This window comes from Populus alba, chromosome 6, assembly GCF_005239225.2.
Source record: "Populus alba chromosome 6, ASM523922v2, whole genome shotgun sequence".
Taxonomy (NCBI): domain Eukaryota; kingdom Viridiplantae; phylum Streptophyta; class Magnoliopsida; order Malpighiales; family Salicaceae; genus Populus; species Populus alba.
The window spans coordinates 10,572,179-10,584,396 of record NC_133289.1 but is presented as its reverse complement, the minus strand read 5'-3'; the positions used below and the strand labels follow the sequence as shown (position 1 = coordinate 10,584,396).

At 32.7% G+C, this 12,218-nt stretch overlaps 1 protein-coding gene across 1 annotated transcript; it reads right to left on the bottom strand.

Annotated features, from left to right (window-relative positions):
* Positions 1–6,098: 6,098 nt before the first annotated feature.
* Positions 6,099–10,982, bottom strand: LOC118048320 (cell division cycle protein 48 homolog). The gene is made up of 9 exons (XM_035057935.2): positions 10,819–10,982; positions 10,536–10,701; positions 9,701–9,929; positions 8,130–8,896; positions 7,817–8,038; positions 7,671–7,742; positions 7,293–7,574; positions 6,712–7,071; positions 6,099–6,609 (listed from the first exon to the last, which is right to left on the bottom strand). The coding sequence occupies exons 1-9, from the start codon at positions 10,845–10,847 to the stop codon at positions 6,319–6,321; spliced, it is 2,418 nt and encodes an 805-aa protein (XP_034913826.1). The 5' UTR covers positions 10,848–10,982; the 3' UTR covers positions 6,099–6,318.
* Between the last annotated feature and the right edge of the window lie 1,236 nt (positions 10,983–12,218).

Below are 12,218 nucleotides of genomic sequence, written 5' to 3'. Positions count from 1 at the left end.
AACAATTAAATTTTTTAAGATTTTAATAATTTTTAATGCTTAATTAGAATATTGATCTCACATCTCCGCTCCAAATATCATCAGAATGATGTTAATCATGCATATATAAAACTGACCTATCATTAGGACCTGCCTTAACAATAAGGTGGTCCTGCCTGTCGACACTTCTAGAGGCAGTTGAACCACCTCTAGTCCAAACCATGTCTCCCTCGATGTCTTGTATAAAAAATTATTAGCTTTTGCAATACAATTGAACATTCAATTAGTTAAATTAAAAACAATAATTGAAGTTTACATAATTCAAAACAAATACAAAAAAATAACATTTGTTGTCTAGTTTATTACTATCTTAGGGTTAATCAAAGTTCATGATTTATCAACAAAACCATAATGATAATATAATTGGCTAAAACCGAAATTCATCAAATTAATCGTTGAGCACCTATATTCATTAAATCCCGCTACCATAACAAAATTATCAATCAAATTCATGTATTTCATAGTTAATATTTTTTATTTATATGTAATTCAGTATAATCCATAATTTAAAATAATTTCATATCTAAATCAACACCAACTCTTTCAAAATAATTTTGTTAATTCACAATCAACAACAACCCAAAATCCTTGATTATTTTACAAAAAAATAAAAATAATTATCAACTCAAATCACGTCTAATTACTATAATCCCTAATTCGAAACCTTAGCATTCTATAAAATTAAATTAACACACATTAGCATAAATTACATCAAATTGATAAAGGAAAAGTGTTCAATATACTTTAAAATGTAAAATATGGGTGGTGATGGTGACCGGTGATGGTTGTTTTGGCTGAGAAACGAATGATTCAAGGTAGAGAGAGAGAGAGAGAGAGAGAGAGAGATAGGTGATCTCATGTTGTTGTGGGTGTGTTTCATGGTGGGGAAGAGAGAGGAAGGTTGATAACGATGGTGAGAGGGGGGGAGAGAGAGAAGAAAAGAATAAGGAAAAAGGTATTTGGGTATAAAATTCGAATGAAGTCATAGATGTTATCTGTGACTCATATGTTGTAAATTCCATCTACAAAGTATGAGTTGCTAATGGCATATGTGAAATATGAGTTGCGGATGAAAATTGTGACTTGCGTGTTGTAGTTGCCATCAAGGATTTGTGAAACTATGTTATATCCCTAAAAATTTTCTTCACTTTGTTACTTTATGAAAAAAAATTTATTAATCATGCTATAAAACAAAAACAAACTCGAGTTTGGAAGTGATAGATTGCGGATTTCAAAAATTAAAAAACCATGATATCTTTAGTTTATTAATGGACTTCCATTCTACCTTAATGATATTTGTTTTTTTTTTTTTTTTTTTGCTTTAAAGGCCACAAGCCACTATGTGTAAAGGAATCACTACTAGAAAAATATCAAATAGCAATGGAATATTTTCCATTGGTAACTTTCGATTATAATAACAACAAAATATTTTAGTTGGAAATTTACAACATAATTAACGATGAAATATGTTTTTTCGGTCATTACCAAAGGAATCACCAATAAAATAAAAATTATTAAAAATTATGAAATAGTTTATCATTAAAATGAAATGTCATTATTTGTCTACGAATTGACCACTGTATTTTTCATCGTAAAATTTCATCATAAATTCCATCAACAAATTAAAAAATGTTATAATCAATATCAACCTCATTCTCCCCTTCTTCTTCTCCTTCTTTCTTTTTCCTTTTAACTGTAAATCAAAATAGTAGCCCCTCCCACGTATTTTCCTCCAAATCTAGGCCTAATCATCACAAATTCAGCCAATCAACACTCTATAGTGTCAGCATTATTGTGTTGGTACTATTTTTTTTTTCTAAATATTCCCTACACCAAGTAAGCAAACCTACCAAGTTATGTTTTAAAGATAATGCATTAATATTTTTTTAGTGTAGTTTGCTAGTCTATTTCAGTGTTTTACAACCTTTTCATATAGAATTAAAGTTTGATTTATATGTTAAGGTTTGTTTGTAATTTGGGAAAATTTAAGTTTGTTTGTAATTTGATGAAATTGATTTTGAATTTGATTATGTAACTTAAGTGTGTTATAATGAAAGAAATGACAGGTTATTTAATGGGTGACAATCACATTTTATCAATTTTATTTTTATGTTGAAAATTTTAGGGAAATTGATTTTTTGTGGAATTGATAAGAATTAAATAGCATTAATTTAGATTGAATAAGTTTGAATTGAATTAAATGATGGATAATTAGTTGGTACCGATTAATTGTTGTTAATTGGATTTATTTAGTTAACATTTTTACATATCATTACATTTTTTTTTGCAACAAAAATAATTGGTTATTATATTGTGAATTCACTTTTAATTACCGAAATTGAATTTTGAATTGATTGTTACATAATTATGAAATATTTTCATCATTATTCTATATAGGTTTCCTAAGTATTGGATTATCTTTTTTTAATGTAACAAGATTCTTATCAAAGGTTGTATAGGGAAGGTTATTGTAAAGGAGTTTAGGGTTTTATTAATCTTTCTCTTTTAAATCCAAATAATATTAGTGGGGGCACAATTAGATCTCCATGTTTGAAGTGTAAAAACAAAAAGTTCCACCAATCAGATATTATGATGATGCATCTCCTAAGAAAATGGTTCATTGAGAAAGACTTGTGTTAATTTTTGCACACGAAAAACTTTTTATTTCTTATAAGACCATGTTAGAAAGAAATGTTGGCTCAACATCTAGTTTTAGCAACAAACATGAAGTTGTAGATGGCAAAAATAATCATCATAAGAGTATGGTAATGGATGCAATGATAATTAATCATTGTTAGTCAAGTGAAGTTTCATGTGTAAATCAAGAACCAAATATAGATGCAAATAAGTTTTTTAAAACTTCTAAAATTTTTGATAAACCATTATGGGAAATTATGACAATCATTGCATGAGGGTTTAACATCAAATCTGATTATGGTATGAGTGATGTTGGTTATGATAGCATAATCAAATAGAAAAAAAAAACATTTTACTTAAAGATATGTTTTTTTTTTTCTTGATATTTTCTTTTTATGAAAAAAAAAACATTATTGTTTGATAACATAATCAAATATACAAAAAACATTGCACATGTGTTTAACATCAAGTCTAATAATGGTATGAGTGAGGCGGTTATGATAACATAATCAAATGGGAAAAAAAAACATTTTATCTTAAGAAAATAGGCTGAAAGAGAACTTTTATGTTGTAAAACCCATGATGAAACCTCTTGGCCTTGGATATCAAAAAATTGAGATGTGCCTAAAATTTTTGTATGTTGACACGATCAAAATATTGATGTCTTATCCTAGGTGCGGGAGTGTCGAAGTAATAAATAACCCGGCAAGACTAGAGTCGAACCACAGGAAGGTGAACTATATAAAATTATAAACAACAAATGAAAAGGAGTTGAAGAGAACTTTTGAGATGTGATATTGATGTGAGTATTAATCAAAAATAAAGGCAATTGTCAAGGTTAGAGGATCCACTAATAGTATTAGAAATAAGTATAGCATAAACTCTTTTTATTAATCAACTGGAAACCACACACAAAGAAGGTTCTAATCGGATGATTTATTCTTAAAAATTTGCAAAACTCTTAAAGAGAAATAGTACTTGAAGATAAAATATCTAGTAATAAAATTTTGAATTAAAGTTTTTGTGTGGTGGTTTTATTTAGCAAAACTATGTGTTGCTTGTTCTTATTGTCTTTCTTGTGTGGTTTCTATATATGTCAATTGATATCAAAACTCAACGAGTTGTGATGGTTAATTGTTATACATTGTTAAATAATCATGGTTAGAAGAGATAGCATAACAAAATTTATTCATGTATGAGGGGAGGAAGAGCTTATTCCTTAAAAGATAAATGTTTAAAAACCAGTGATAAAAGGTATACAAAGAAACATTACATAATTAACCCTTCAAATTGCGACAATGAGGAACCTTAAGGATCATGATAAGTGTGATCATGGATCTATGGTCATCTTTAAAAAAATGTTTCATATGTAAGAGTAGAAGGAATATCCTCTTAATCGGGATAAATATCATGGAGATTTAGGGTTTTGGATAAAGCTCATTAAGTTTATAAAAACCTTGTAAGAAGAGGATTTTATTGATTAATTGAATGAAGTAGAGAGGGTTTTCATGTAGAGAGGGTTTTCAAGTACATGGAATTTCTAGAGCAAATGAGGGTGAAGCTAATCATCATCACATTGAAGGGGCGAGCTTCTGCTTGGTAGAAGCAATTGAAGGGGTGAGCTTTTGCTTGGTAAGAGCAATTGAAGAGGTCTCGGGAAGGACAAGGTAGATAAAGTGATTAAAAAAGTTGGAAAGAAGATGAAAAAAAATTTATGTTGAAGTATACTTAGACTTTGTACTAGCAACTCTATATATTGAGATAAGGTGGAATTAATGAGTACACTGATAATTTCTACAAACTAATGGCTAGAAATGATTTATCAAGAATGGAAGAGCAATGGATTTCCAAGTACCTATGTGGATTATAGCAATCTATCCAGGACATGCAATGCTTACAATCTTTGTGGACAATTTTAAAAGCCTATCAGAGGGCTTTAATTATGAAGAAACAAGAGGTTTTTATGGTAACTAACAAAAGCGAATTTTAATCCAACTAGGATAATAGAGGGGCACACACTTACCTAATAAAAATTATTTATTCAACTTAAATCAATAACTGAACAAACCACAAGTTAGGGTTCTTGTTATGGATTTGTTTTTAAATATTGATGTTTCGGATGTAGTGAATGAGGCATAAAATTTTTAAGTGTCATAAGTTAAAGTCGTCCAAGTAAATATATAGTAGTGGAAAAAACTAATGAGAAGGTAAGTGATCCAGCTTATGATGATTCAAGTGGTAGTAAAGAGGTTTTGCAAGGTAATGGCGGTGTTACTTTAGTAATCCAAAAGACCTTACTTGCTCTTACGGTTGATTCGAATGGCTATGCACCAATATTTTCCATTCACCTTGTACCATCAAAGACAAGATATGTAATTTGATCATTGACAGTGATAATTATAAGAATGTGGTGTCGACTAAGGCAGTAAAAAAGTTGGCTTAGTTGAGACATAAGCTCATGATAGAAAAACACTCTAAACTATACAATATGAGTTGGCTTAATTGAGACATCAAGGTAATTATTGACAAACATTATCCTCATTTGTTTTTTACAAACAAAAAATAATTTGATAGTATTTCATGTAATGTGATGTCTATAAATATTTGTCATCTACAACTAAGCAGACCATAAAAATATAATAGGAATCTCGTATATAATTAGCAATGTAACACTTTAGCGGAAATAGCTCTAAATCTCAAACCATTTAGCAAGTAGAGAAATATAAAAGAACAAGCGCAATCAATCAAACAAAAGCACACACGAAATTTATGTGGTTCAGCAACTTAAGTCTACTTCACAAACAAACAATTAAAGAAATTCATTATGAGAAAATAATATTTTACAAGGTGTCACATTCATCAAAAATCTTATAGTAACCCAAAACTCATTTTTTTTTTTCTCTCCTCTATAATTAAAGTGCAAAGAACGAAGGATGTAACAACTTCAAACTTTAATATAAACTACATACATGGATATTTTCTTTATTTATTTGTACTAGATAAACCCAACAAACATAAATGTTACAGAAGAAAAGTTTGGGCGGTAAATTGTGAAGCGAAGAAGCTGGCAAATGGAGGAACATTTTCAACGGGATCAAGACCCTTCGGCCCTGGAAATGAAAGAACAGTCACTGGTGGCATATTTCAAATGGTTACTCTTTCAAATTATTGGGTTGCGAATTGGTGAGGACCTGCCCTAAACATTATTTTACATAATTTAGTATTTAAAAAGTAGAGAAATATTTTGATCAGAAAATTGAAAATTTGAAGTTTAGTACACAATAGACATTACTTCTAAAGACAAATCGCATAACTTAGGAGCTTACGAGTAGATAACATGGTTCAATGTTCATAAACTTCCGAGCTGTAAATAGCACGATAATCTTTAAGATAAATTGGAAAATTAATTTGCCATTGAGATGTAAATTTAATTTCAGATGCTTGCCAATTATAATCTTACAAAACAAGATAAAAAGTTCATTTTACTTGAAAGGGCCGAAAAGAAATCTTCAATTGACCGAGGCACAAGGCCAACTTGGACCCAATAAAAAAATCCGAACGAACTTTAAGTAAACATACATCGATTTAACCTAATACACATATTAGGGCCCAAATCTACAAGACATACAATTTTAAGATAACTTAGCTATATAGGTCATCTTCATCAGCCCCGCCAGCAGAAGCTGCAAACGGATCGGATCCAGTTGCCCCGGCGCTAGCTTCAGCAAACCTGAATTCAGATCCAAACCCTCTTGACTGTTGCAGTGTTTGAGCAAACGCCTGATACTTGCGGATGTCAGCATCACTGACACTCCGACGGGCATATTTCATGGATTCCTCAAAATGTGATGCCGTGATCTCTGCCACCTCATCCTCAACATCTTCCTCCATAGCCTCAGGGTTCTCGCTTCGCCTCCTCTCCCTCTCGATATCCTACAAGATACAGATCCCAAAAATATCTCAGTGTAACAGGACAGGTAGCTAAAACATGATAAGAGAATAGTAGTAGTAGTAGTAAACAAATCTGAAGCATACTTTCTCAATGTTCTCTCTTATGGCATATTTGCAGGCACGCTGGCATATTTCTGTAATATCAGCACCACTGAAACCCTGTGTATACTTGGCAAGTGCTCTGAGGTCAACATCTTTAGAGACTGGTGATTTCCTCAAGCAAGATTTGTAAATTTGAAATCGAGACTCCTCATCGGGAAGAGGGATATAGATCAACTGATCAAGACGCCCTGGACGCAATAGGGCAGGGTCTATGATGTCAGGTCTGTTAGTTGCCCCAATTATGAAAACAGTTTTCTTTGCAGACATGCCATCCATCTCTGTCAGAAGCTGGTTCAAAACTCTATCAGCAGCACCCCCCGCATCTCCCACACTGCTTCCTCTCTGCAAGCGTGACATGGCACAGCGTAAGCAAGAAGCGAAAAAATATACATCTGACTTGTTGGATTAACCTTGAATCATACACACATCCCTAATGAAACAACACATCCATAATGATTGACATCTCTAACGACTAGAATCACTGAATAGTTGTAACTCGCCATATGAGCACCTTGATCTAGAAAAGGGAAAAATTCATACACACTCTAGAGAAGTGAATGAACCTGAGTTGCAATTGAGTCAAGTTCATCAAAGAACAAGACACAAGGAGCAGATTGGCGAGCTTTGTCAAAAATTTCTCGTACATTGGCTTCACTCTCACCAAACCACATTGTAAGCAATTCAGGACCCTTGACACTGATGAAGTTTGCCTGGCATTCATTGGCAATAGCTTTAGCCAGAAGGGTTTTCCCACATCCAGGAGGACCGTAGAACAGAACTCCCTTTGATGGTGACATTCCAAACTTCTCAAATTTCTCTGGGTGCTCCACTGGATATTGAACAGTCTAAATAAGACAGTGCAATGGTTACATTAAGATTCAAATAGAAAACAGATAACATTTACAAATACAAATAAAACACTTTAGAAAAACAGCAATTACCTCCTGCAGCTCTCTCTTAACAGTCTCGAGACCACCAATATCTTCCCAACTAACATTAGGAACTTCAACAACCTGATCATAAATTGTTAGTCAGAGTCATAAAAACAAAAGACGCCCACAACAAACAACTAAGGGTCAAGACTTACTGTTTCACGCAAAGCAGATGGGTTGCTTGTTCCAAGAGCAGTCTTGAAGTGTTCGTCAGTCACTGCCATGGAGTTGAGTATCTCAGCATCTATTGTCTCATCTTCCAAATCAATCACATCCATCTTTTCTCTGATGCATTGAAGTGCAGCCTCAGTGCAAAGGGCTGCTAAATCAGCACCAACATAACCATGGGTATCCTTGGCAATTCTTTCCAAATCAACCTGCATACAAACAAAGAATTTAAATTAAATAAAAGGAGCAGCAAAACAGAAAAGAAATGTGTGAAATTCAGTTACTGTGTTTGTTACTTACATCTTCAGCAAGCCTCATGTTCTTAGTATGAATACGAAGAACCTCAAGGCGCCCAACTTCATCTGGAACACCGATATCGATTTCCCTATCAAATCTTCCAAACCTCCTCAGAGCAGGGTCAATGCTATTGGGTCGATTTGTAGCCCCCATGACAATAACATGTGCCCGGGATTTTAGTCCATCCATGAGTGTCAAGAGCTGGGATACAATCCTCCTCTCAACCTCTCCGTTTGTCTTCTCTCGCTTTGGAGCAATCGAATCAATTTCGTCGATAAATATAATCGAAGGTGCATTCTTCTCTGCTTCCTCGAATGCTTTTCTGAGATTGCTCTCACTCTCTCCAGCCAATTTTGACATGATTTCAGGTCCATTAATACAGAAGAAGAAAGCACCAGTTTCATTAGCAACTGCTCGGGCAATAAGAGTCTTCCCAGAACCAGGAGGTCCATACAGCAGAATACCTTTCGGTGGTTTCACACCAATTGATTTGAATAGTTGTGGGTGTCTCAATGGAAGCTCCACTAACTCCCGAATCTGAGCCATTTGTTTTCTAACACCACCAACATCATCATAACCAACTTCATCTAATCTATTCTCATCCTCCCTTCTCACAGGCTCTCCCTCACAGAAGATCTCAGTGTCTGGAGCAACCACACAGTACTCCGGTGGATCAGTTTCAATAACTTTGAACTCCACACTCCTCATTCCCCCTCTTACAAGGAAGAGATCACCCTTCCTCACTGGGCGATATGCCTCCAGGAAATAAGCTGCATTGTGCGCACAAAAAGAAATTAACAAGAAATCAAATGTAGGATATCATAACTATAAAACAAAAGACAGGGAATTGCAAGAACCATGTTTAGAGTTTCCACCAAAAAACCAACAAGGGTTCTTTTCTTGCATAAAAAATTATGTTACAAGGATAGAGTAATCATAAGAAAATCGACAACGATATTGCTGTGCTTCAAAAAAATCTAAGAAGTTCCACGTTAACAATCATGTCTCACAATTGACCAGTAAGAGCCAGCTGCATAAATCATTAACTACTAGATGTCCACACGCATATATTAAGCAGTACTGCTTCACACTATTGCTAAGATAGCAGCACATTTTTCATAAATAAATTGGCAGAACAAGGCAACCCCCAACTTCTTTCATGAGTTATAGCTATCATCTCACAAATGCAAAATAGAAATAATAAAGGTATGTTGACAATAAAGGTATGTTGACACAGGAACACAAAAGAGGATTCTTAGCACCAATGGGATAGGCGAATTCCAAAAATAAAGCAGAGACAAGTCAATGAGATAGTTTCTTTTAAGTATAGTGTACAGATTTTGCATAGCAATTAAAACCTAAGAAGGAAGGAAGGTAGCAACGTCCGGGACCAACTCAAAATTAATAGGGTGAGAATTTGTTTTGTAAACATGACACTTTCCCTATCTAATTCAAAATGAAGAACTTATAAGTCTTTATGTAAAAATCATCACTACGGACTAACTGTAGTATTAGTACTATGACAGGTTAACTTCTGATATTGGATTAGAATAATAGGTTTAGAATAAGCTCACGCTTCAAGTAGGCATCAAAGAGATTTCCAGTAACCCCTTCAATTGTGTCATCTATGGGCAGGATGTGCACACGTTTTCCATACTTGACATCAGGACACTGGTGCACAGACACCACATCTCCAAGCCTAACCCTCAGGTTCGACCTCACAACCTTGTTCATCCTGATCTTTGGTTCATCGCATGAGTCATCAGCGAGGGCAATACAAATAGTATCTTTCCTTTTCTTTCCCTAAACACCACAAGCAACAAGGTCACAAAGAACACCATTAGCACAATCTGTCAAAACAATCCAAGCAAAATAGCATTATTGAGTATTATTGCATAACAAACACAAGCACAGAGAGAAACCCAAGAAGAATCATATTTCCAAACATCGCTCATGGTGAAGAGTAGTAGGTGTACTCCTGATACATCTGATAAACTAAATTTGAAATCTTTATACATGCAAAAAACAAGAAATTAATTTCGACATACATATACAGCCTCCGTTCAAACTTCTTGAATTTTTAGTAATAAAACAGACCAAGAATAAAGAATTTTCACAGGTATTTGCTCATTAAAAATCTATTAAACCCCCAATACACTAAAACACGACTTCATCTAAAACAACCCCAACAACACATCGATATAACCGAAGTAAAAGAAACACCCAGCTCACAGATTCTAAAAACCCAGCATAAAACATCACATGCTCGTATACAAATATAAGCATGAAACACAAATTTCAATCTCAAATAACCCCAAATTTCAAATAGATCACGAACATAATTAACAAAGTACCCAGCCCCAACGAAAAAAAAAACTAAAACAATAATCTTAGATCGGAAAATCAAACCTTGATTAAGATGGTGTCACCCCGAAAGAGCTGGAGCTTCTCCATGGTCTCGGGATGAAGCGAAACGACAGAGTTATCATCGTTTACAGCCTCATCAACAACAAGCCGATTCGGAGCCTTCTTTCTCTCCAGAATCGCAGTACTAAAATCCCTCTTTGTTCCCTTACTGCAAACACAAAACAATTCCCCGAAAATTAAAGGTTTAAACGTTAAAATCGAAATCGAAAGATAGAGGAAGAGAAAGAGAGAGAAAGCAGATCTGTCAAAGCAATGATGTACTTACGAGTCGGAGGATTCAGCTTGGTTAGACATGGTCCGGAGTTTTTGTTGAGAGACTAAACAGAACGAACTCAGATATCTCTTTTTTCGAAAATTAATTCTGGGATCTAAAGAGATGGGTGTTTGGTATTTATAGAGAGTCTTCGTTTCTTGTTTGGAAAGAAAAGTTTCGATTCGCTCCACCGAAATCTAATTTCTTTTATTCCTTTTTAATTCGGACTTTGGACGGATATTTGAATATTGTGAATTTATAATTGAATAAAAAAATAAAAATTGTTAGGAAATACGATAAATAAACAGGAAAAAAAATAGCTGAGGTAAAAGAAAAAATAGCACTGCCTTACTGTATATCAAAAATTGAACATGTTTTATTCATTTATTAAATTGGCTTTTTCGTTTTTCTGACAAAAAAAATTGAAATATATATTTAATTTTAGATTTAAATTTTTTTTTAATTAATATAAGTGTTTAGGTTAGTTTGTACATTCCTCAAATAATTCCATAATACAAATTTTAAAATTAATAATTATATAAATTTTTTATGTTTGTGAGATTTATGATTTTAAATTTAAGTTTTATTTTTATAGTTCGGAGAGAGAGAAAGAGAGACTTGTAGTATTTGCTAGGGCGATACAACTACTCCTTTTGTCTCACGTGGTAGTTCAATCACGCACAACAATACTATCCTGCTATTTGACTTGCAATCCGCTGTTGTTGATTGTAAAAAAAAAAAAAAAAAAAAAAAAAAAACAAGGAGTACTTAGGCTATTTTGATATTTATTTTCACATAAAAAAAACTTAAAATATAAATAAAAATTTTTATATAAATATCTAATAAAATAAATTAATAATTATTTATATAAATAAATTTTAAAAAAATCATTAATAATAACTAAAAAAATTAAGAGATTAATATAAGTGAAGATATATGTATTTTATTTTTATTTTTATAATCTATTTGTTTCTAATTGCACAAAGTTTTCAATGACAATTTAATTTAAAATTTAAAACTTCATTGTTTAGAAACAAAAAGTCTTCATATCATTAAATATAAAACAATTGCAGCTATATGAAGAGTGGGGCCAATAAATAAGGAGGTATGTGCAAGCGTAGAATGAGAGGGTATTGATAATCTAGAATGTTCTATTATCCGTGTACTCAGCCGAAAGTTGAAATTACAATTATAATTATAATTATAATTACATTATAAAATATATTAAAATTGATTTTATAACATCCCACAATAGCCAATTATTTTTTATTTTCATCATGAAATCTCTTTTTTTTTTCAGTCTTCTATGCCTACTTTCATGATCAATTTGTCAAAATTTATTAATGAAAGAAAAAAAATCAACAATAAATAACCAAAGTGTAAAAGAAAACAAAAACTCATCAACAATCAAA